This window comes from Lithobates pipiens, unplaced genomic scaffold (assembly GCF_037356315.1).
Source record: "Lithobates pipiens isolate NorthernLeopardFrog02 unplaced genomic scaffold, aLitPip1_a1.2 Scaffold_19, whole genome shotgun sequence".
NCBI lineage: Eukaryota > Metazoa > Chordata > Amphibia > Anura > Ranidae > Lithobates > Lithobates pipiens.
Genome location: NW_027507764.1, coordinates 218,744,350 through 218,771,314, shown reverse-complemented (window position 1 = coordinate 218,771,314; position 26,965 = coordinate 218,744,350). Strand labels below are relative to the sequence as shown.

At 43.0% G+C, this 26,965-nt stretch overlaps 1 protein-coding gene across 1 annotated transcript in view; it reads left to right on the top strand.

The window, feature by feature from the left end:
• AVL9 (AVL9 cell migration associated) overlaps positions 1-26,965 on the top strand; it is a 138,380-nt gene that overhangs the window by 8,965 nt on the left and 102,450 nt on the right. The window contains exon 2 of the mRNA XM_077491700.1: positions 959-1,158. Within this exon, the coding sequence (XP_077347826.1) occupies positions 1,057-1,158 (102 nt within the window). The 5' untranslated portion in view covers positions 959-1,056. The remainder of the gene's footprint in view (positions 1-958; positions 1,159-26,965) is intronic.

Here is a 26,965-nt window from a genome sequence, read left to right as displayed (position 1 = left end):
TAATTCACATTTTCTTGCTTTTGTTTATTTATTTGTTTATTTTATAAAGGCGAACCTATCCTTTATAATGTAAAACTTTGTGCCTGCAGTAGAATACGGCAGATACCTACTTCTCTGGCAGAAGGTGAGTCCACAACTCTATTTTTAAGCTGCACGGGTACAAGCAAAGTCTTCAGGATGTTACATTTCTAAGCCCTTGTACACACGGTCGGAGATTCCGACGGAATGTGTCTGATCGGACTGTTTTGTCGGATATTCCGACTGTGTGTGGTCTACATTGGACTGTTTCCATCGGAGTATCGGATGGACCAAGTTTTCCAACTTGTTGGTAAAATTTTCTGCCGAAATGCTCCGATCGGACATACTCCGATCATGTGTAGAGAATTCCGATTGGACAAAGTGCCACGCATGCTCAGATCAAATTCCTACACCAAAGCTATTGGCTACTAGCGTGAACGTAGTCCTGTCGCAACGAAATAACGTCATCACGTTGGATTTTCCGACAACTTTGTCCGACTGTGTGTATGCAACAGTTTCTGACAAAATCCGTCGGACGAAATCTGACGGACAGAATCCGACGGATTTGGTTGTCGGAATCTCCGACCTTGTGTACAAAGGCTAAGAGTGCCAAATGCTGCCGCCCCCCACACTGCGTGCTGCAGTTCCTTCCGTCGGCCCTACATCACAATATTGACATGGGGCTGGTAGGAAGAACTAAAGCGCTGGGTGGGTGTTGCATGCATCAGACACTCCTGGAAGTGTCAAGTTATGAAGACTATGCGGGATCCTCTAATGCCCAAAGACAGCAGAGTTTGAACTTGCTGCCCAGCAGGGGGTGAGGTTCGATGTCTTCTATTGCAGGGGAGTAGGATATGTACACAGCAAAACATTCAGTAAGATCTGTGATAGGAGTACTCACCCTCACCTGGACATATTCTTTACTGTGCTTTGTTCCCAGGGAGAGAGACCTCAATACTACGGCGTCAGCTAAAGAAAGACATCAGGGATACCTCTGGGGGCTGTGGCAGGGTCGCCTCAGTCGCTCCAACTTCAGTCATGGATCTCCAGGCTGGGGAAGAGACCTCTGGGAGCAGGGGACGAGGGGGACCTGTGTTGCATATTGTGGTGGTCGGGTTTCACCACAAGAAGGGCTGCCAGGTGAGACATGTCATGTTGACTGACATATGTTTATAGTGTCTTTTCTGCTTGAGGTGTACAAGTCCTGCAGAGTCTGTGTTTTAATTGTTGTACCAGTGTTCATTGTGGCAAGTGTCTTGGAGCCACTCAAGATACAAGCATAATGTGACTTTTTTTTTAGTGGCCATTATAACCATGCAAACGATATTTGGAATTGTGGAATATGTTAGTTGCTTGCATCATATATCTTGCTGTTACCATAATGCATTGTATGTGTTTTTTTTATTTATTATATTAAGGTCCCTTGCACACGAATGTAATGTCTTGCTTGGGGGTGCATAATCGATTTTTCATAATCAGTTGGCAGATTGTTTTGATCAGATAATAACCTTAAAGTGTGGTGTATAACAAACATAGTTAAGAATAAATAGCTTTTTTTTTTTTTTTTTTTTTTTTTTTTTACGTATTAACTATCTCTATACACTAGTAAATATAAATAAACAACTATCTGGTTAGGGAGCAAAATCTCTATTCCCCTCTGAGAATAACACAGAAGAAATATACTGTATATACTATTAGATGGTGAATCTGGTAAATATCATCAGACTTGGAGATCAAATTTGTTATTTAAAGAAAAAATAATTAAAGACGACTGTTTTCTGGATTTTCAGACAGAACTGTAATATATTATATAGACTTTTTTTCTTTTTAAGAAACTTTTCTAATTGTTGTTGGGGGTTACATCGACGTTGGTTGTCGACCACGGTGATGGGAAAATTCAAAGGAGCAGAATAGAAAACTTCTTTCTCAAAAGGAATTTTTAGATTGTATGTGGTTTTCATTCAGAAATTGCATGTTGAAGTCTTCAAACGACATTCTTTCAGCGATTGTACAAAGATTTTTCGTATGAATATTCTCATCCAAAAATTGATACGTGTATGGTCAGCATAAGGCTCAGTTCACACCTAAGCAGTTTGCTTTTTATTTATTTATTTTTGTATAATCTTTATTTAGGACAAAATTAACATGCTATAGCAAACAGTTTCAGATAGTCAAGGACCCACCGAAATAGGAATGCATCAAAAAGGTACATACAAACAAGCAGGAGAGTAAACGGGTAAGGAGAACAATGTTTGCCACATTATTAAGCCATGATACAGGGTTTTTGCTCCTGGACAGTTAGGGACATTCTATGGCAGTGTCATCCATGGATAATATCCTAAAGATACATCTGTGTGTGTGTGTATATGTATATGTGTATGTATATATATATAATTTTGTGTATGGGGCATGTGGCAAGCCCTACAGCCAGCACTAAGCTGCCTATGTAGCTGATAATTCTAGAAAGGATATAGGGCATCCTGTTCAAGAAATTTCTTCTATGTTTTTCTGCCTCCTTGTAATGCCCTCTGCGAGCTCCTAAATCTCTCCTTTTCCCCCTCACTTCTGTTTATTTGGAACAAGCATTACTTGATAGTTGGGGTCATGTGCACTGCTCAATGATAACTTTAGCGAAAAGCAGGCTGCTATTGACCTCTGAAATCGTTTATTTAACTACAGGTTTTTTGTTTTGTTTTTTTATTCCTGTTTGTGTCCTTTTATGGCAAAGTAGCACTTTAAATGTGATGAATGTATTTTTAGTTGCTATGAGTGTGCACTGACACATCACATGCAATATTCACAGTGAAACCACATACATCTGTGCAGAGAAGAGCAACCAAACTGATAAGAGGCATGGAGGAGCTCAGCTATGAGGAAAGATTACAGGAACTGAATTTATTCACTCTTGATAAGAGGAGATTAAGGGGGGGGGGGGGGGTATAATCCACATGTACAAATACATTAGGGGTCCATATAGTGAACTTGGTGTTGAATTATTCACTTTACAATCAACACAGAGGACAAGGGGGCACTCTTTATGTCTAGAGGAAAAGAGATTTCATCTCCAAATATGGAAAGGTTTCTTCACAGTAAGAGCTGTTAAAAATTGGAATAGACTCCCTGCTGAGGTGGTTCTGGCCAGCTCAGTAGATTCCTTTAAGAAAGGCCTGGATTCTTTCCTAAATGTACATAATATAACTGGGTACTAACATTTATAGGTAAAGTTGATCCGGGGAAAATCCGATTGCCTCTCGGGTGATCAGGAAGGAATTTTTTTTCTCCTGCTTTAGCAAATGGATCATGCTCTGCTGGGGTTTTTCGCTTTCCTCTGGATCAACTGTGGGTATAGAATTGGGTATATGGGATTGTATGATATTAATTATTATTATTATTATTATTATTATTATTATTTTTTTTTTTTTTTTGTGGTTGAACTGGATGGACTTGTTTTCAACCTTACTAACTATGTAACATCAAAATGACAAATTATCTAGTGGTGCCAAAATAACTTGTGACAAAAGCGTAACACTGATACTCCCGTTCCAAAAACAACCATACAACAATATCCCAACATATATAATCGCAACAATCAGCTATGTTCCTCCAGAGACTATAATATTACTCCTTGTGATCTCTGTTGCAAAGAAATGTAACGGAGATCACAATTCTGAATTCTATGGAGCAGGTTGCAGGCCTTTTTTATGCACAATTGCTGTTTTCTTCCCTGTTTTTTCTAATGTATTTTTTTTTTTTTTAAAGACATGAGATACTTGTTGGCTTTGCAGTCTGGTGAAAATGCTGAATAAAGGAGTAGTACTTGTCCTGTGGATCACAGGAGTGCAGTTCGTTCTGCACTATTGTGACCTGTTTTCAGCAGACAGCGGGGCGAAGCCTGCTGACGTTGCAGAGCTGGCCTAGGCTGGGGCAAGATTGTGACGATATGATCAGAAACCACACACAACCCTGGACTGGCACATGGCTCAGCCTCTCGGCAAGCCGCTGATATCCTGAGCCAGCTGCTCCTGCACCTTCACATCAGATGGCTCATCAGATGGTTGCGTGGGCCACGTGGCCCCTGGGCCGCTGGTTGGCCACCCCTGGGGTACATTGTATCCCTACCCATTGACCTAAAAAAAAAAAAAAAGTGTCAAAAATAAACAGTACACAGGTTTTTTAAGTATTTGGTTAAGGCAGCTCTGGCATCTCTTCCGATTTCTTCTTCCTCTCTGGTTCTTCTCCTCTCTGCGCTGTCTTCTTGCTTTTTTGCCAGGTCTTCTCCACTGTCATCGCCCTCTGTTCTTCTTCCAATGTTGACTCAATACGATCTCCCGGTGTAATGCTGGGTCCACCATGTGCAATGATTTATGTTGGCATGGGGCGGTCATTGCTCGGTGTATGATGGGGTGATGCCATCACAAGGGGGCGTAGCCTCCGGATGACATCAGCGGGTGGCCCTCCCCCATGCCAATATGAGTTATTGCACACGGCGGACTCAGCATTACACTGGGAGATCGCATTGAGTCAGCATCGGTAAAAGAACAGAGGGAGAACGCAACGGAGAAGACCTGTCAAAAGAGCGAGAAGACAGCGGAGAGAGAAGAGCCAGAGAGGGGATAAGAAATTGGAAGAGACGTCAGAGCTGACTTAATGAAATACTTTAAAAACCTGTGTACTGTGGTGTTTTTCTTTTGTTTGTTTTTTAGGTGAATGAGTAGGGGTACCACTGGCCAAGGTTGTCGGGTAGAGGACCTTGTCCTCATTAACATAGGGACAAGGTGCTTTGGGTGGGGGGCTCGCTCGTCTCTCTCCCCCTTTCCTTACCTACTGGGCTGCGTGCGTGGATAAGGCTCTGGTATGGATTTGGGGGGGGGGGAGGGGGGCCCCCCCCATGCAAAATTATTTTTTTGCCTGGCGGTTCCCCTTAAAATCCATACCAGAATGAAGAGCGAAGGGTCTGGCATTGTCCTCAGGAGGGACCCCACGCCAATTTATTTTTATTTTTTTTCTCCAGATCCTCTGCACACAAGTCACACCACATCATGATCCGACTTCTGGTGCTACTTCTATTTAAATCAGTGGGATCCCATAGGGAATCATTGGTTTTGAATATAGACAGAGAAATGCCTGATGAGGCTTAACACACTCTGTATACAGCATTAGGCCTAGTTTTAACAGCTTTTACCGGCATCTGGTGTTATTACAGAGCTGGAGCCTCAGCACGTGCTTGTCTTGGTTTTTTATTTTTATTATTTATTTATTTTTGGAGCTTAAAAACGCCTATGCTACTTGCAGCTCAAAAACGCCTGTGTGGGTATGAGGCCATTGATTAACTTGGAGGCGTTTTTTAAGCTGTAAAAAAATCTCCCAAACGCGGCTGTAAAAACGCCCGTGGGCGTGAGGCCTAAGAATTAGCCTTAATGCCCTTTGTTCTTTTCGATTATGCTTATTCTTTTTTTTCTATTTCTTTTTTTTATTATATCTGACCATTTATCATATTACAGAAGTTTGAATATTTAGTTGGGCATTTTTATTTTAAGGAGAAGTAAAGGATTTTTTTTTTCCCCAATCATACTTACTTAGGTGTCCCCCAGCGCCTCCACACTGAGAGCCGAGCGATCGAACACCGCCAATCGCTCGGTTTTCAGAGCTCCATGAGCAGAGGGCTGTAGACTGTTGGTCACAGCTCTCTCTTCTTCTCCCTCCTCATTCATTGGAGTGCTGGGGAGGGGGTGGGAGCAGCCGGCTCATGCTCGCAGCGGCTAAGACAGGTGAGTCCAGGCACCTGGTGTATCCAGACTCCGTGGTCAGGATGACGTGGTGCTTGGACTGACATTGGTGACGTCAGCAGAGAGTGGACTTCAGACCGATCTCTGCTGAAAACGGGTCACAGGAGTGAAAAACTAATTGCACTCCTGTAATCCATAGAAGTACAGCCAAACGAGGTTAGGCTGAATTTCACCTTTAACCACTTCAGATCCGCGCTATTGCCAAATGACGGCATTAGCGCGGACCTACATTTTCAGGACTACGTCTATTGACGTCGTCCTGGTTACGAGCGGCCTGCGCGCCCCCTGAGGGGCGCGCGCGGCGCGCTCTGTGATCGGCGAGTCCGTGAGACTCGCCTGATCACCGATCCGTGTAAGGGGTCGATCCCGACCCCTTATCACGTGATCAGCTGTCAGCCAATGACAGCTGATCATGTGATAGAACGGAGCCGGTAATCGGCTATTATTCCTCCTCGCGCTGACAGCGCGAGGAGAGAAAAAAAAAGCCGATCACCGGCGGCCGTGATCGGGACATCAGTCCCGATCACGGCCATCAATACAAGGGACCACCTGCCACCTGCCTGTGCCCACCTGCCTCCCGCAGTGCCACCCTGAAAAAAAATAAAAGAAAAAGTCAGTGCCCCCCGTCAGTGCCCCCTGTCAGTGCCCCCTGTCAGTGCCACCCCACAGTGCCACCCACAGTGCCACCCAATCTGCCTCAAAGGTGCTGCACCCCAGTGCCGCCCATCAGTGCCCAGCAGTGCCGCCCATCAGTGCCCAGCAGTGCCACCTATCAGAGCCACCTATCAGTGCCACCTATCAGTGCCCATCAGTCCCATCTATCTGTGGTACCTATCAGTGCCCATCCGTGCCACCCATCCGTGCCACTTATCCGTGCCACCCATCCGTGCCATCTTATCTGTGCCCATCTTTGCCCATCAGTGCCGCCTTATCTGTGCCCATCGGTGCCGCCTTATCTGTGCCTATTAGTGCCGCCTTAACTATGCCTATCAGTGCCCACCAGTGCAGCCCATCAGTGCCCACCAATGCAGCCTATCAGTGCCGCCTAATCAGCGCACTTCAATGAAGGAGAAAAATGACCCGTTTGCAAAATTTTATAACAAACTATTAAAACATGATTTTTTTTTTTTTTTTTTTTGCATCTTTTTTTGTTTGTTTAGCAAAAAATAAAACTCCGAGCTGTAACTAAATACCACCAAAAGAAAGCTCTATTTGTGGGAAAAAAATGATAAAAATTTCATTTGGGTACAGTGTTGTATGCCCGCGCAATTGTCACTCAAAGTGCATCAGCGCTGAAAGCTGAAAATTGGTCTGGGACTGAGGGGGGTTTAAGTGCCCAGTAAGCAAGTGGTTAAATTCTGCTTTTATGAAACAAAATGATGCACAGTCATTTTTGTGTCAATGAATTATACCAATGAGTTAAAAGTAGTATTAACCGCTTTGGACCGGGAGATTTGCCCCCTTAATGACCAGGCATTATTTTTTGCACTATAAACAAAAAAGACCCACAATTTTGAAAAATAAACAATATTTTTTACTTTTGGCTATAATAAATATCCCAAAAAGGTAATCTATTTAGGCCAATATGTATTCTACGTATTTTTGGTAAGAAAAAATCGCAATAAGCATATAAAATAGGGAATAGACTTAGGGTCCTTTCACACGGGGCGGATCAGTTCTGATCCGCCCCGTGGATATTCGTTTGCTCAGCGGGGATCACTCCGTTGATCCCCGCTGAGCAGGGAGATGACAGGTCCGTCTCTGCATACTGCGCAGGGACGGACCTGTCACAGCGCCGCTCTGCCCTATGGGAGATCGGATGACGCCGGACCGCAGTGCCCGTCGTCACCCGATCCGATCCGCAGACGGATGGAAAAATAGCTGTTTTCTCCGTTACACTTTTTCGGATCGGAGCGGGTCGGATGTCAGCAGGCATGTCACCGCTGACATCCGAAGCTCCATAGAGCTCTATGGAGCACCCGTTCACGTCCGCCTGAAAAACTGACAGGCGGGCCTGAACGGGACGTCAGTGTGAAAGGGGCCTTATGGCATTTTTATTTATTTTTACTAGTAATGGTGGTGATCAGCGATTTTTATCTTTTTTTTTTTTTTTTTTTTTTGGGACTGCAACCTCACGGATTTGATACTTTTTTGGGACCATTGACATGTATACAGTGATCAGAGCTTAAAATAGCCACTGATTGCTGTATAAATGTCACTGTCACGGAAGGGGTTAAGTGTTCCCGTTGGAGTTGGAGGTGTAGGGACAGTGTACTGACAGGGAATAGCGAGAGGTTGTTGTTCCTGATTACTAGGAACAGTGGATCTCTCTCTACTTTCCTGACAGGAGGATCTGTCTGTGTACATTGACAGATCCTCGTTCTGTCCCTCTCAAGAGCGATCGTGGGTCGCCATTGTGGCCGCCGGCCACCCGCATTGACTCACGCGGTCGGTGCGCACGCACCTCTATACTCCTTTAAGGAGGCCACTGTACAGATACGGCAATTCACGCAGGGGAGCCAACCTGCCACTGTATGACTGTGGATGGTCGGCAAGTATTTAAACCCTTAGGCTCTGTTCACACCTGAGCAGAGCGACTTTCAGGCATTCTTATTTTAGCGTTTTTGGAAATTTATTACAAGCATTTTGAAGCTTCTGATGTCAGGCATTTTTGTTTAGCCAATAGAAAGCACTAGGGGGGTTAGAGGGGGAGGATATTAGGAGTGGAGAGCTGTTGTTTAATCAAAAAATGTGTAACAAAGTCACGCGGTTTCAGGTGTTTTCCTGCGGCCTGTCAGGTTGCGTGCTCGCTTAAGGGTCTGGTATCGATTTGGGGGGGGGGGGGGCGGCGATCAGTTGCGATTAGTTTTAAATTAAATGAATTTTATTTTTATTTTTTTCGAATTTACTGTGAACACCGCATGATGTTTGCTGTTCGGCGAACACCCATTGTGGTGACTGGAATATCGGGCTCATCCCTAATCCTTACCAGACCGAAGGGTCTGGTATGCTCTTGGGGGTGAACCCCACTCCAGATTTTTATTTATTTTATTTTTTTTTCATTCTGGCGAGGGTTCCTTTTCAAGATCCTCAGTGCCCAAGCCACACCGCAAGTTGGATCATCGTGATCCGACTTGAGGTGCGACTTCAAATCAATGGGCTCTCATAGGGAGCCATTGCTTTTTAATGGAGGCAGAGAAACGCTGCTGAAAGCTAGCGTGGCAAAACGTGCATTAATGCCAATGCAAAAAGCTACTAAAAGCAAGTTTTAACAGCTGCTTTTTTCTGGTGTTGGTGGTGGCTTTGCAGCTCATTTTTTCCAACGCCCTGTGTGCATGAGGCCTAAAATTGTTAGTGGTATGCTATATATATTGTGCATTAAAGCGGCGTTCCACCCACTTTTACAGCTTTGTCTTGAAGGAAAGACAGCCCCTCCACCACTCGAGTTTGAATGATTTTTTTTCTTTCTTTCTTTCTTACTTTTTATGAAGTACCTTGTGTACTCCCGTCCCAGCCTTGCCGCGGCCCAGTCTGTCATGTCCTCTTCTCCCCCGCTGCCTTCTGTGACCTGTGTGTGTCCCAGAAGGCGACAGGGCCATTCAGGAAGCGCCACACAACTCACGCATGTGCAGTAGGAATCCGGCAGTGAAGCCTGAGTTGGATTGGCGGTGCCTGCACCAGATCCAATGGACGGATCGGCCTTGGGGGGGGGGGGGGGGACTTGACAGCACAGGCTCCCTGGACAGGTAAGTGTCCTTACTAAAAGTCAGCAGTTACAGTGTTTTGTAGCTGCTGACTTTAAAAAATAAAAATAAAAACGGCAGGTGTGCTTACCAGTGGCTCTAAAAGTACCTTTATCCTTTTTTAAGCGCTCCTCTGGAACCTTTCCAGTTTATTCTTGCTCCTAAATATTATTCTGCTCACATATAGTATTAGGCTCCTACTTTTTCACTCTAGTTCTTTAACATGCCTGTATTGCAGCAATTTCTCTATGGTATCCTGGACTTGCTCTGTATTTACAGCACTATCAATTAAAAGGCTTACAGAATGCTCAGCTTTGTACAACACAATTCTCAAGAGGGATTATGCACCTGAGTAGACCGAAAATACAATTTTCCAGAAATGTACGGCCTTATGAGGCTCATGAAGGACAAGCCAGCCCATTCGTGCAGAAAAATACCAGTGTTCCCAACTACAGTCATGTATTGTTTTGTCTTAGATGTGGCCCTTTTTAGGGCGTGTTCACACAAGTGAAGCAAGTTGAAGATCATAATTGCTTATATTTCTGCGGCTTGGGTTTTCATACAGCTACAGCCTAATTAAATCAAAGACAGGCTGGCAGACACACATCTAAGTTGCTTTATGCCTTCAGGGATAGACCAGCGACCTGGATGATAACTGTCTGCTGTATGCATGTAACCACTCCAATGTGCATACAGCGAAAATTCCTCTGTCAGTGCTATTGACTTGTACATGCTGCAGGCCACAGCTCTATGCAAGCAAGCAGAAATACACTGAATTCTGTTGGTATATGGCCCTCTGAGTCGATTGTAGATTGAGCCCTTAGATACTGCCACAAAGTTTGCAGCAACCATTGACACATGTAAGTGGGAGACAACAGATCATGAGAGAATGTCACGTTTTTACAAGGTATGACTAGTATGTGCTGTAAATTACTGAGAGTACTGAGAGCAGTATGCTAGGCTGCTAGTCTTTGTTACAATCTTAATATTTAGTATTATTTCTGCACAAGTCTCTTGTTAATGTCTTGTATATGCTACGTATTAGTCCATACTGCTTCAGATCGATGCAGGATAATGTGAAAGTGCTTTTTCTGGCACGGTTTTACAGTTTTACTGCTTTCTTTGTATGCTGAATCTTGGGTACAGATCCTCATCTTCACCACATTCACACACTGCTATTCTTGCAAGCCAGTGCCATGAAATCTGAACAAAACACATATCTGCAGTTATTTCTCTCCAAAGCTCTAAATAAGGCCCCTTTTCAGACATCAGCCTGTTCAGAACGGATCGATTGGTTGATCCCCGCTGAGCCGGCAGATGACAAGTCCGTCTCTGCACACTGTGCAAAAAACGGAACTTACAGATCTCCGCTCTCCTCAAAGGGGGGATCGGATGAAAATGGACCACCTGTCCGTTTTTTCATCTGATCAGGTTTCGGATAGGGTTTCCATCCATCTGGATTTATCGGATCGGGGCAGGTCGGATGTCAGCGGACATGTCATAGAGATGTATGGAGTGTCCGTTCAGGTCCGCCTGAAAAAACTGACAGGCGGATCTGAGCGGTCTGCACGTGTGAAAGGGCCCAAAGTGTTATTTGTCTCTTTTTGCTCCTTTTTTTCTGTTCTAATCTTGAGTCACTTTTCCCAACACATGAGCTCTGTATTCCTCCTTCGCTCCTGTTTGCTGCGTGGAGGGGACAGGGGGTGCCTTTCCTCCAATCAGCTCTCACACAGTGTTACTGCAGCTTTCCACCCCCTCCTCTGTGATACTAACAGATGGAGAAGGATTCTGACCTTTTGAAGGGGTGTAGGGAAAGGAAGTGATGACTGCAGATAAACAAGTAAAACCTATGTAGTAGGATTTGTTTTAGCTCTGTGTGTCCCCTGAGGCTGTTCACTTCACTGGGTACAGGCATACCCCACTTTTAAGTACACAATGGGGTTTATTTACTAAAGCTAGAAAGTGCAAAATCGGGCTCACATCTGCATAGAAACCAATGAGCTTCCAGGTTTTATTACCAAAGCTTAATTAAACAAGCCAAGGTTAGAAGCTCATTGGTTTCTATGCAGAAGTGAGCTTGATTTTGTACTTTTCCAGCTTTAGTAAATCCCATTGTTTACTTACAAGTGGGGTATGCCTGTATATGAGATGGTTTACAACCACTTTAATTATGACTTCCGTCTAGGATGTAGTATGTGCTTTTGGGTGCAGCATATTTTCTCTATAGCCTTTGCTGTTAGTAACTTAGGAAGTATGTTGATTTAGGGTCCATTTACATCAGATGTGGTGGGACTGCAATAGGTGGTTATTCCAGCGCAGACCCACTGCATGACTTGGCAAAATGCCTGGTCTCCTGTGTGCCCAGCTTACACCACTGTGTTGATGTGTGGGTGCGATGTGCTGATAACTGCAGAGCAGCACAAGGCACCACCTTGCATCGTGCTGTGGCCAATTGAACTTCATGAAATGTCTGTGTGACATTTCAGTAAAAGGAAAAATAAATAGCTGGATAGCCACACTCCAAAAAATTACAGATTTTACTATACATGGGATCATTTTATGCGATTATGGTATGTTTTGTTGCACTTGGTTAAATTGTATATATGTGTCTGACTGTATATGTAGCATCTAGCTATGACTAAGCACCATGCCTGGCGTGAAACACGCCAGCTGCTGTAAAGTTAGTCTGTACCCATTTGTGATGCTTTGATATCCATTTTTATACAATAAAGGTGAATCTTTTGTAGGGCGGCTATCCAGCTATTTATTTTTTCTATCACTCCTGTTGCAAACAGAGCCTGCAACCGGCTTGATTGTGGAGACAGCTGAACCTAGAAGAGGTAATTGCCTGTGAGCGTTGAACTTCCTCATGACCCTTCAATAAAGTTTGTTAAAAAAAAAAAAAAAAAAATCTAGGGTTCCTGCCTTTGCTTTAACAAAAAAATAAATAAATCGGGTGATTAACTGTCACTGTAAATTAGTTATGCTTGGTTTTATAACCTGGTAATTATAATACTGATAGTCTAATCCTGAGATGTTTTGATGCAAGAATATTGTGTGAATGAAATTTTATCATATTCAATTTTGCTGTCGCGCCACTAGTTTGTTTTTGCTTTTCTAGCAGCTGGCTCCAACACTTTCGCAGCGAACGCTTCCTTTCTTCAGAAAGAAAACCGCAAAACAATCTGTGTGCAAGATCAATGATCAGAAGATAAAGTGCAAATTGAAATAGCTATTTAAAATCCTTGCTAACACTTCACCCTGTCTTGAAATAAAGAAAAATCTACTTACTAGACCATAAATTCTAGTAAACAAACATTTGAAAATACAATTATTATTTTTTTTACTTACTATAACCCAGCCTAAGCCAGGATGTCTTCACACCCCACAAGTGTAAACATGCCACGGGCAGAGTGCCTTAACCACTTAAGCCCCAGACCATTTGGCTGGCCAAAGACCAGAGCACTTTTTGCGATTCGGCAGTCGTGCGACGTAGCTCCCGAACAAAATTGACGTCTTTTTTTTTTTTTTTTCCCCCACAAATAGAGCTTTCTTTTGGTGGTATTTGATCACCTCTGCATTTTTATTTTTTGCGCTATAAACAAAAAAAGCGTCAATTTTGAAAATAACGCATTATTTTTAACTTTTTGCTATAATATCCCCAGTTTAGGCCGATATGTATTCTTCTATATATTTTTGGTAAAAAAAAAATCCCAATTGGTGTATATTGATTGGTTTGCGCAAAAGTTACAGCATATACAAAATAGGGGATAGTTTTATGGCATTTTTATAATTTTTTTTTATTTTTAGTAATGGGGGTGATCAGTGTTTTTTTTTTTTTTTTTTTTTTTTTTATATCATGACTGCAACATTATGAAGGACACGTTGGACAATTTTGACACATTTTTGGGACCATTGGCATTAATACAGCGCTCAGTGCGATTAAAATTGCATTGATTACTGTATGTGTCACTTGCAGTGAATGGGGTTAACATGAGGGGACAGTGAAGGGGTTAATTTGTATCCTAGGTAGTGTTCTAACTGAAGGGGGATGGGACTGTGCAGGGAAACTAACAGATCGCTGTTCATAGTCTGTATGAACAGATGATCTGTCAGTTCACTGCTCCGAGAACCCGGAAACTGTGTGATTACACACACAGCTCCTGGTTCTCCGTGTGCCCCAAGAGATCACAAGAGCCCGTCAGCGATCGAGACCGCAGGGCACTCTCATCAGTTTGGGGAGTGCACCCCCTAGTGGCCGTTTATGCTACCAATGTAGCATAATGGCGATTTGCGCAGCCGAGCCATGCTGCCGCAGTGCAACTGCGGTGGCTGGTCGCCATACGGTTAAAAAGGAACTTCTCCCTCCCCAGTTGTGTTCTGTTTATGAATACATTTCTCAAACTTGACTCCTGGTATGTGTGACATACCAATTCTAAGAGCTGCTTGCAAGATGTCATGCATATGTGTCTGCACATCCACTGGATCTCAATTAAAGATGGCAGCTCGAGCGAAGGGAGAACTTTTGCTTGAAGTAACAATGTTGGACTTTATGGTCTAGTAAATAGATTTTTCTTTATTTTAAGACAGGGGCAAGTGGTAGGGTTTTTTCTTTGGTGGGGGAAGGCAGAGTGAAGTTCCTAAGGGGCTGCTGCTGTCTGCGCTGGTTGTTCCCTCCAGCTAAGGAGCCATTGTAATGGAAAGCCACTGTTTTTCGTTCATTTCTAGCTGTCGGAGTCTGTCTATCTTGGGTGTATGCTCATGGTGGAGAAAATAGCTCTGATAACTAAGTAAAACATGTGCAGGTGTTATTTAGAAAACTGAAGAAGCAATAGCATGTATGCGTGAAATTGGTACAGAGCATTACTGGAGTGACAGCTCTGTGCTTGCTAGGGTGGCTGGTGTCACCAAGATGGCAGCACTCCAAAATACTAAAAAGGTAATTGAATCGCAAATGCTTTTACTGTTTTGGATTAGTAATACAAGATCTGGTGACTGCGTTATTACGTTACTCTGTGATTAAAACTCTGTGTATTATAGACATATGAATTCAAAAGTACACTGGTGTGGCTGCTATGCTTGGATAGCAACTGTAAATAGTTCATATACTGAGACGTTTGCACTTCATAACCTGAGTAAAGAAATAATTCCTATATTGATTTTGACTTCAAAATAGGGTGTTCTTCAAAAATATATATATATATTTTTTTTTTTAAGTATCGATCCAAAATACGAAGAGATGTTAACATTTTTGTTATTGCCTACATATGTATTCATAAGACATAGTTTTGTTTTATTTTTGATGTTTATTTACAGCAGTCCTGGGTAAATTGCACCACATCAGGCACTTTGGCTTTTACTCTGCAGCCCTCAATGCCTCCACTGTCAGCGAGCCTGTCGGTTTCCTCACTGAGGAAGCTGACAGGCTTAGAAAGACATGCTGACAATTGTCTATATCAGGGATTTCAAACTACGGTCCTCCAGCTGTTGCGGAACTACACGTCCCATGAGGCATTTTAAAACTGACATTCAGAGACATTACTAGGCATGATGGGAACTGTAGTTCCTGAACATCTGAAGGGCCATAGTTTGAAGACCCCTGGTCTATATGAAAAACTGGAAGAAGAGGGCCTTAGGAGCTGACTAGTACAGTTGGTAGGCTCTGTTCTGATAGGAGAGCATTGCCTAGGAGATGTCCTGATGCTCTCCTGCCACTCTGCCAAGTTCTTCTTGTGTTGGCACCAGCAAGCTGCAAAGCCCAAAAGTCGCGCACCTGTTCTTCACTCCAGATCAGGATCTGCTGAAATCTCACTGTACCAATCTTAGGCTCTCTCCTTCCAGTGCTTGCAGCTCTGCCAGTAATCTCCCAGATCAATTAATTAACCCCTGTGCCTGCCGATTCTCTCGCTGCTTTTACCAGCCCACCCTACACCAATATTATGACCAACAGATCAGTAGAGGACATTTCTTCACTTCTGCTTCTAATAAATTCTTGACTAGTTATATCTATTCCTATTGCCAGGTGTTTTGTTTTCCATATTTTTTATGTACCTATGGACCTTCCCAGTCCAGCGTTGTTCACACTAAACTTTTGGTTTAGCCCTCCACAACAGTCCAGTTATGTGGCCACTTGGGAAAATGAATTGCCCACCCCTGAGTTACAACTTTGCATCAAAATGCAATTGACTATTAAGTTGCTGCAACAAAACTGTCAAGTTAGGTATAAGTTTGACACAGTTGTATTCCACTCCAAGCAATTTTAGTCACTTGAATCAAAGAGAATCAAAGAGGGGTTGGTATATAAAGCCGTTTAAAGCAGCCATCATAAGGTTTCCTTTTCATTCCCATTTGTAGAGCTTTTGAACCGTTCCAGTACCAGGCTAATCATTAAATCCTCCGCTCAGTTGACACAAGGAGGGGAAGAGCTAGGTTCCTGTTTTGCTTGTAATTGTGTTTTCATATATGACTGCAGCTGTAGAAAATTGCTAATTATTTAATTCTATGTATGATAGAATGGCAGTTTTGTGCACTGTAACTGCAGAATCAGTTTTTGGAATTGCGCCTCCACTTAAAGCGCAACTCAAGATCTTTATGTATTCATTTAAAAATCAATAAACGTACTTTAGGATATAGTTAATTCAAATACCAGACAATATCTTTATAATAGCTTTACAATAATTCCCTGTTCAGCATTCGACAGTGTGCTTAGTTTAACACTTTGAACATGGATGGCACAGCACATTTTTATTGTTCAGTCAGTAATTTGGGATGAAAAAAAGAGGCGATGATTAAGAAAACAAAGTCAGTAGCATTAGCAGGATTTTAGGGGGGAGAACTGTGCACATGTAAGAAATTAGATTCTGGGTTTAATCATAGCACTGGTTGACTTAGTTGCATATTATAAGCTCATATTTTTAACCGTTTGCAGACCAGTTGCCGTTATATGGCGGCAGGTCGGCTTTCCTGCACAAATCGGCGTAGCTGTACGGTGGGTCGTGCGGGCGCGTGCTGCCACTGCACGCTGGGGGAATGTGGGCTCGCGCCACCACTGCACGCTGGGGGAGCGTGCTTGCGGGTGTGGCAGACTCATTCTATTACAGAGGCAGAATGGGGAACTGCCTTTGTAAACAAGGAGATTCCCCATTCTGACAGGTGACATGACAGGGATCTACTGTTCCCAGTGATCAGGAACAGTAATCTGTGTCTTGTTCCAGTAAGCCCCCCCCCATAGCTAGAACACATTTAACTCCTTGATCTCCCCTAGTGTTAACCCCTTCCCTGCCAGTGACATTTACACAGTAATCCGTTGCTATTTATAGCACCGATCACTGTATAAATGTCAATGGTCCCAAAAAAGTGTCCGATCTATCTGCAATGTCACAGTCCAGCTAAAAATCGCAAATCGCTGCCAATACTAGTAAAAAATAAATAAAAATACCATAAATCTATCCCCGATTTTGTAGACCCTATATACATTTTTTTATCTTTTTTTGTTCAGACACAGACTCCGTTTCTGAATAGACACAGGGAGCTGTGGAAGGTAGACAGGTAACAGCACTCTCTACATGGACAGCCCAATCCATACACCAGATCCACTCACAGTTCCCTGAGCTTGATGCGTCCCATCGCATTCCAAGTCACAAAAGGAGCCGGCAACACTGAAATCCTTGAAGTGTAATTTATTGGTACATTGGAGTGAGAATAAAACAATAATGTTGACGCGTTTCAGCAGAAGCCTTAGTTACGGTGTATATATATATATATATATATATATATATAATCATATTTAATTGATGACAAATGTCATTAAAGTGAATGGTAATTATGCTTGTGCCAAAATATATAACCAAGATTAAAAATGATTGATCCTGTGCACATCTCCACACATTCACATTTTGTGAATTGCAGAAAAAGAATCCTTGTTACCATCATGTAGTATATATTTAAAGTGATAAGGATAAATGCTAGTGAATAGTGTTCTTCAATAAAAGTGCTAATAGTGCTACACATGAAATATAAATAACGAATACTATACTAAAGATGTGAAAAATATAAAAAAAAAAAAATATACATAAATTGCAATAGCAAATAATGCCTAAACTGGTTATAATAATAATAAAGTGACAGTGCATAAGTGTGATAAGTAACCCTAAACCATAAAAATCCACAAGTTCAGGAATAGCAACTGATCCAAAAACTCCAAAAGATTGGATAAAAATCCAAATAAATAAAACTATAAATAAAAGTGCTCCTGTGCACCTGGATCTCCTGGTAGGTGAAAAGCTGTTTAAAGTGGTTGTAAACACCTTTTTTGGGACTTCTACCTATAGGTAAGCCAAGAATAAGGGTTACCTATAGGTAGTGGGAATATCTCCTAAACGTGCGCGGGGAAGAAACAAAACTCTGTGCCTTTCTTCCCTAGCGTGTGCCATTACTGTGCGCATGCGTGGGACTGACATCACGCGGCTCCGGTGAATCACAGAGCCGGAGTCCGCGGCCCAGAAGAAAGAGGGGCTTTAAGATGGACGCTGCCTGCACAGGGGACATTGCTGGATTCTTTTGCAGGTAAGTGTCACATAATGGGCTAGTATGCGATGCATTCTAGCCCATTATGCTTTTAATTTGCAGGCTATACAGGAATCAAAAGAAGAAATAAAACCCATCAGGGTTTACTTCCTCTTTAAAAAACATTGTAAAAGTGACATTTTGCACACGTGTTTCTGTGCTTTTGGCGTTAAAGGGCTTCTAAAGGTAACTTTTTTTTCACCTTAATGCATTCTATGCATTAAGGTGAAAAAACATCAGACAATGCCGGCCCCCCAGCCCCCCCCCCCCCCCCCCCCCCCCGTTTTACTTACCTGACCCCTGGAAATTCCCACGCTCGCCCCTGACATCCTCTTCGCCGCTCAGCCTGTCCGTTGATTGGTTACAGTGGATGGATTGGAAGCAGCGCAGCCATTTGCTTGCGCTGCTGTCAATCAATTCCAATGATGCGGCGCGCTGGGGGGGGTGGGGCCGAGTGATACAGTGAGCGGCTATGGCTGCCGGCTGTGTCACGGGAGCGCGCCCGCAAGCACTCCTCACCATGCGAGGGAGCTCGCATGAACGTGAGAAGTCCTTGCGGGCGGGGAGGGGCGAGACAGCCGCTGAGGGACCCCAGAAGACCAGGATCGGGGCCACTTTGTGCAAAACGAGCTGCACAGTGAAAGCAAGTATAACATGTTTGTTATTAAAAAAATAAAAAATTACCTTTACAACCCCTTTAATTTATTGTACTGGCCAGGATATTTAATCTGTTCATCAGAATGCATAAATGTGCAAACACGACAAAACGCGCCTAGTGTTAACTAGGCCGACCGCGCTAATATCGAATGACAGCTACAGCGTACTTATCCAGTTCTGGGAAAGTGTATATTTGACAGCTTCGGCATTTGCCCAGCGTGCTCTGTGATCACTTCAAACAGCTCATCACAGATCGGGGTAAAAAGCCAATCGCAGCAGCTCTTTACCACATAATTAGCTGTGTCCAATCACAATGTAAAAACGCCTGTCATTTATCTTCATTCTTTACTTCATGCTGTTACAGCATGAGTAGAGTAGAGAGTCGGTAACTGCCAAGTATGAAAGGAGACCTCTACACTAAAAATCAGGGCACTGATCATGAGTGGATCATCAGTGTCCTGATTATTGGTGCCCTTCAGTGCTGCATATTAGTGCAGCCTCATCAGTGACCTTCATTGCTGCCTATTAGTGCCCATCAGTGCAGCCTCATCAGCACGCACCAGTGAAGGAGAAAACCGACTTCTTTGCAAAATAAGGGGTTAAATAAACATTTTAGAAAAAATGTGTTTGTTTTTTTCTTTTTCTTTTTTTACTTTTAAAATTTCTATACTGACATGCAGATCAAAGCTTACCAATGCAGATAAATAAAACAGAGTAAATGTATATTAAACACTTGTTGGCTGTGCACTGTAGTTTGTGCTACAGTGCAGGCTGGCTGCGCAGAATCACATGTGTGTGTATGTGTGTGTGTGTGTGTGTATATATATATATATATATATATATATATATATATATATATATATATATATATATATATATATATATATATATATATATATATATATATATATATATTATTAATAATAATAATAATAATAATAATAATAATAATAATAATAATATTATGTGATTCTGCATTTCTCCCAAGCACGCGCCCAACTGCCTGGCTCTGTTGTCGCTGGCTCCATCGCATGCTGATCAGCAGTTCCCTGCCAATGATTTGACAGGAAAGAGATTTCTGTATGTAAACAATACAAAGCTCTCTTCTGACAGCGGCGACATGCCAGTTTTTGTTTTCCTGCAAAACCAGCACATTGCTTAGTAAAATCCGCACACGTAGTAAACATTGGTAGGCAAACCCTTTGATTGCCCCAGATATTAATCCCTTCCCAGCCAGAATCATTAGTACAGTGACAGTGTATATTATTAGTACTGATCACTGTATTAGTGTCACTGGAGATGTCGGTGGCAGTTAGCCAGTTCCCACAGAGTGTCTGTGTTGGATTGCCCGCCATCCTGCTATAAGTGGCTGGTCCACCGCCATTACAAATGCCACCAAAAGAAAGCTTTATTTTTGGGCAAAAAATTATATACAGCATTGCATGACTGATTAATTGCCAGTTAAAGTGGCACAGTGCCAAATATAAAAAAAAAAAAAAAAGGAAAATGGCCTGGTCATGAAGGGGGTAAAAACTTCTGTAGCTGAAGTGGTTCTATTCACTGGGTGAATATATGTAGCATACACGATCTGTTATGCCGCGTACACACGAGCGGATTGTATGGCGTACTTAGTCCGTCGAAACACATTTCAGCGGACAGTCCGCTCGTGTGTGGGCTTCAGCTGACTTTTTCAGCATGCAGTCCGGAGTACTAAGTATTTTGGTTTTTTCGAAATTCTGTCCGTCGTACTTTGGTTTCAGCGGACAATCCGCTCGTCAGTATGCTAGTTCGACGGACTAAGAATGGCGCATGCCCAGAAAGGATTTACACGGCGGAAGGGTGCTTTGCTGTGTCTTGGACTTCCTATTTCTAGTCCCGTTGTACGTGCTGTACACGTCATCGCGCAAGCTTTCGACGGACTGTTTGTGTATCCGTGTGTGGTCAAGTCCGTTCAGTGGAAAGTACGACGGACTGTTCGTCGGATTGTATGACGGACTAAGTACGCCATACAATCCGCTCGTGTGTACGCGGCATTAGGGTGAAATTATGGAGCTGAATAGGCAACAGCAACATATTACAACATCATTACCACCATATAGGTTTTAAAGGAGATGCAAAGCTATGCACTAATATTATCATATGTTTTAGCACATTAATGTCATTTCAGAATGTGTTTTATTTTGTTGAATCATCCGTGCTTTTTCTAGGCTAGAACTACTTTATTTACCTAGCTGTTTCGTCATGGAGTGTGTAAAGACACCTGTCATGTAGCTTTATTCACAGATCAGGCATGTGTGAATTTGATCCCGGATATTGCTGTTCTGATAAAGGAAATAGTACAGGCCTTAAGGATATCATCCATGTGCTAATGTTTTATTAAGCTAATTACAGATGATATAGCTATGACAGAAGACGCAAACTATGCTGCTTTCAGCATTCCGGATGTCGTTCTTTTGTCAGTCTGCTGTAACTCATTAAATAATGATTCCTGGAATTATTTTTTCTGAGCTTCTTGTTTCTACTTACAATTTTAACTCCTTGAATTGCTGGCTTACAGGTGCTTCTCGTGTAGCCTACGTGTTGAAATTAAAGTGACATTAAGCCTGATTTACACTGTCAACGGGAATTAAATCGTGCAAGTTCAGCTGAACTCGCACAATTTCGTTCCCGCGTGTTCGTCCCGACTTCAGGGGCGATTTCAGAGACATCTTTGTGGGTTCCTGCAGAGATGTCAATGGAAATCGCACCCTGAAGTCGCAAAAAGTAGTACAGAAACGACTTTTCGGATCTGGTGCAGTGCTGCAAATGAGGCATCGCACCGATTCGGACAGTGCCATTGCCACCGATTTGACATGTCAAATCGCATGCCAAATTACTCCAATGTATTGTAAACCAGGGCTAAACGGTGGTTAAAATTAAAAAAAATATGTGTGTGTATTCCTAATTCAAACAGTACCTTTTTACTGCTCCCAGTCTCCTTCAAATTCCTTTTCCTTTTTTTTTTTTTCCACTGCTGTGATTCAACTTCCTGTTAGAGGGTGACTACATTTCTTGCTTTAATGCATGAAAGTGTTAAAGTGGTTATAAACCCTTTACAACCACTTTAAACTACAGGCAAGCCTATATTTAGGCTTACCTGTAGCTGCACTGGATATCGCCTAAACCTGCACGGTTTAGGAGATATCCCTGTATTTGCATGTGCAGACATCATCGGCACAAGGGCACTTAAGCCAACTGAACTGCACAATTTCATTCCCGTTGTCCATGTGAATCGGGGCTTAGTGTTACTTTAATTTCAACAGAGCAGAGTAGGACTGACCATAAGAGGGATTACTTTGACATAGTTGGCCAGCTTAAACATGTATCGCAATATGTGTGAACTAAAAATCCCCGTTTCATTGCAAATTTTGCTAGAAAGTGTATGTAGCAGTGTTCAGAGGGTTAGCCAGAATTTCTACTCCTAAAGGGAACGCATGTCTAAAGGGATGCAGACTCTGCCAATTTCCTCAGAGCCCTGCAGGTGCAGCAGCTGATTGATAATTAGAAAACCGCTCCCATTCAGATTCATTTCGCACATGAACACAAACCGCTATTTCTATAGAACGACAAAGTAGGAATCTGCAAAAGTTTGTTAAAATCCTTGCAATGCACATAGATCACCTGGGGGGGGGGGGGGGGGGGGAGGATATATATTTTTTTTCTTTCCTCGACAAAAGTGCAGTTATTTTTTGGGCCTCATGCACACAGGGCGTTAGAAAAAACGAGCTGCAAAGCCACTACCAACGCCGGGAAAAAGTGGCCGTAAAAACATGCTTTTAGTGGCTTTTTGCATTGGCGTTAATGTACATTTAGCCGCGCTAGCTTTTAGCAGCTTTTCTCTGCCTCTATTCAAAATCAGTGGTTCCCTATGAGAGCCCATTGATTTGAATAGAAGTCGCACCACAAGTCAGATCATGATGACACGACTTGTGGTGCGGCTTGTGTGCTGAGGATCTTGAAGGGGAACCCTTGCCAAACCACCCACCCTGTATGAATGAGTATGGGGTACATTGTACCAGTACCCATTCACCCAAAAAGTGTCAAAAATACATTTGACAAAGTAATTTTATTAAAGCAGCTACGACATCTCTTCATCCTCTGGTTCTTCTCCCTCCCGGTTCTCCTCGCACTGCTGTCTTCTCCCTCTCCCAGTTCTCCTCTCTCCGCTATGTTCTTCCGCTGTGTTCTACCTCTGTTCTTGCTCTGATGTTCTCCTGATGCTCTCTCCCCCTGTAATGCTGGGCCTGCTGTCATTACTTGTATAGCCATGGGGCGGGGCCACCTGGTGATGTCATCTGGAGGCCCTGCCCCTTGTGACATCTTCACCCTGTGCATGACTGTGACATCACAAGGGACAGGGCCTCCGGATGACATCAGCAGGTAGCCCCCGCCCCATGGCTATATAAGTAATGCCACACAGCGGACCCAGCATTACAGCGAGAGAGAGCGTCGGGAGAACTTCGAAGGCAGAAGACAGCAAAGAGAGGATAACTGGCAGAGGGAGAAGGCAGCAGAAGGAGGAGACATCAGTGGAGGGCTCTTCACAAGAGAAGTCTGATCAGGCCCGCCTGTCCGTTTTTCAAGTGGACCCAATCAGACCCTCCATTCTTCTCTATGGAGCAGTGGATGTAAATGGACTTGTGTCCATTTACACCCACCTACCTCTAATCCGATCTGGCAAAAACAAATGGAAGGGGATCTGTTCCACTACATCCATCTGGCCAGATTGGAGGGCAGTCTGGTGTCCATTTACATCCTGTCCATGACCGCTTTGCACAAACTAGGTGGAGACAAACCTGTCATCTGGCTGCTCTGCTCAGCAGGGGATCAGCAGACAGACTCACTGCTGATTAAACTGGAATCTGGCCCTTTTGAAAGGGGCCTCAGGCTTTTCACGCTAATGAGCTTAATCAAAGAGTGGGGATTTTAGAATGGGAGAGTATCTTAATCCAAGTCTCATTTCAGAACACCTGTGGCTAGCACTAATCAGAGCTTTAGCCTATCCAGTACTACACAGTTGTGCAACACAGACACCTCAGTAGTTATAACTGGTGCCTGCATTGTGTTGTACTAAGGAGGACATGGTTTGATTTGGATTTGAAGTGGTTTGGTCTAAGAATCCCAAGCCTTTTACTGGACAACTCTTGTTATGTGCAAGCTTTTTAGTTGTCTGCCACTGAGGGCAGCCATACGTGGTTCAAACCGTTAATGGGCAGGCTGAATGTACTAAGTTGATCCATCAACTTGGGTGCATCCTGCCTACCAGATTCTCTATAGCTGCTAGTGATAACGGTCTTCTCCCAGCGGGGGTGGCTTCCCCCACCCCCCTCTGCTGGGAGAAGGCAATAGCCCGGAAAGGGGGATTCTTGCATCAACACTGTCTGTGTTGATGGGGGGGGGGGGGGGGGAATCAAGCAAATTCCTTTCTTGCAACCTGTTGTGTATGGCTGGCCTTAGAATCAAACTAACATTATGCACTTTCTCAAAAGATTTATTTTTGGCTATTTGCAATCCATTTTGTACTTCAATTAACATCTGGATCTCACTTATGAGCAATTAATATTATTTAGTACATGCTCTTATTTGTTTGATGCTACATATGGTCCCTCTGCAATTATGAAGCTGCTTGAGATACAATATACTAGAACTCTTCAATTCTCCATCACATAAGCATTCAAAGTACAATTGGGACTGGACAACATTAGTGTTGATTGTTGAGAAGAATTGTCTTTGGTCAGGGTTCCAACCTTGTCTAACCAGACTGACAACACCGCTGTCATAACTACAGTAAAAGCAATACATTTCCATACATTTTGGATTTGAGACCTTGTTGTTTCTTGCCTATTGTAATGTTCACGTTGTATTGTAACTTTTTTCACAAAGGTGTTACTGAGGCATTTCAAGACCTTGCTGAGTGAGAGGAAAATTCCCAGGGGTCTGTATTTGCCAACAGGTGTAAAGGCCATCCGGCTACTTGCCACCTGTCAGGCCACAGGGCTCTTTGTCTCAGCTTATTGTGTTCAACTACTCACATTCTCTGTGACCTGCAGCATGTCATGCTCTGTTTTTGTTGTGTATTTAATTTACTTGGGTTTAAAACATGTCCACCATGAAATTTAAAATTTCTTTGTGCAATTAAAACCACAAACCTTTTTGGCTTTAGTTGCAGGAGACTTTAAAATGATTGTGCTTTGTGCCTTTGTACATCTTAAGAACCTTGTCATCGTGGTGCGTATTTTCTTTCCTTCTGTTGTATAATATCTCAAATAATTTGCATTTGACATATTCCAGTGTCAGGTATGGTTTCTAAAGTGTTAAAAAGAGCTGTATATGTCTCTGGAAGGCTGCAGAGGAGCAGGGCAACAGTATGGTTATCTTTTGGTGTCCTCTCAGATGGTGCACAGCTGCTCTGTGATCTCTAGCATAGCTTTCACATAGGCACACATTTGCTGGCCCTCTTCTAGTCTCATAATATAAAGACTTCTTAGTAGAACACGCTTACTGTTGAAGCTTGAATGCTCATGCAGTTTTTGTAATGAGGTCCACATACCTTTGACCGTTTTCTCTGTTCTTATGTTGAAAAGCTGGTCATCTTCCACTAATAAGCTTATGGTTGCTTTTGCCTGTCTATCTTTCCTGTCCCCATCCTCCGACTCTGTGGGTCTGTCTGTGTTCAGCATTTGCCACAAGTCAGCCATGCTTAAAAGCATTTCTAGATTGAACTTCCACAGCTGGTAATTGGCTTTGTTCAGCTTTGCTATTGCAAACTTCACACACTGAACCACTTGCCATCTTTTAGTAGCTTGTATACAGTACTCATTGAGTTGTAGCGTTCTCTTTTTCCAGTGCCTGCTGGGTGCATAACCTGTTAGGGTATTGATATAATGCACTGGAAGTTTCTTGGATGCAGAGAATACTTTACTTTCGTGAAGAAATAGAACATGTCTTCTAGCATGGAGAAACAGGAAGCATGAATATAAGAGAACCAAACACATTGACGTCAAGTATCGCCTGCTAAGGGACAATCAATATTGCCCATCAGAGGAGATGACTGCTGATACACTCGCCGAGCCTTTGTTGAAGGAACGTCATAATTATATCCAGAGGAAGCTAAATTTAATTTGACAAAACACATGCTGTTGGGAAGGGGTGTTGGGAAGAACAGCAGCATGGTTGCTAATAAACTGACAATACTGTATGCATTATAACCATCTACGCAGCAGGTGGCACTGCAGCATAATAGTGTGTATTCTATGTTAATGTAATCAGAGGAAGTATTATCTTTCTCCTTGTATGTGTTCTCTCATATTCTTGCTTCCTGTTTCTCCATGCTGTAAGACATGTTCTGCTATTTCTTCATGAATGTAAAGTATTCTTTGCATTCAAGAAGCTTCTAGTGCATTATATAAATGCCCTGCTAACAAACATGACCCTAAAATGTAATACCAAATTCACACACACACCCCTCTGTATTAACATGTTGTCACAGTGACACCTACATACCTATGCAGAATTGTAATAATAGTAGTGATAGTTTTTAGCTAAGAGGGTCTCAAAATCATACTATTGAAGGAGTAAGTATACACAATTTGTACATTTAGTTTTTGAGAGATCTACCCACCTGAGTTCCCAGTGTGACTGCGCCCCTCTCCCTCTAGCCACAGGTCTAAAGTGGTATCAAATGCTATGTGTTTTCACCCTAAAATACTTTGCATTAAAGCAGAGTTCCACTCAAAAGTGGAGCTTCCACTTATCCATCTCCTCCCTCCTGAAAGGTGCCAAATGTGGCACCGGAGGGGGGAGAACAGGTACCTGTTTTTTACAGGTACCATTCCCCACTTCCAGAAGACCGGGCCACGGCCCAGTCTTCCGGAAGTTCAGCCCCATCCTCCTTCCTCTGCTGCCAAACCAATTAGAAAAAACAGCGCGCATGCGTGGTAGGGAACCAACTGTGAAGCCCAAAGGGTCACTGCAGGGTTCCCTTACTAGGAATGCCGGTGGCTGCACCTGACAGCCAATCCAAAGATCGGCTGGGGTGCCAACATCATGGGCTCCCTGGAACAGGTAAGTGTCCATATATTAAAAGTCAGCAGCTGAGTATTTGTAACTTTTCATGAGCAGGCTCTTTAAGTTTAAAAAAACAAAAAAACACCCTTC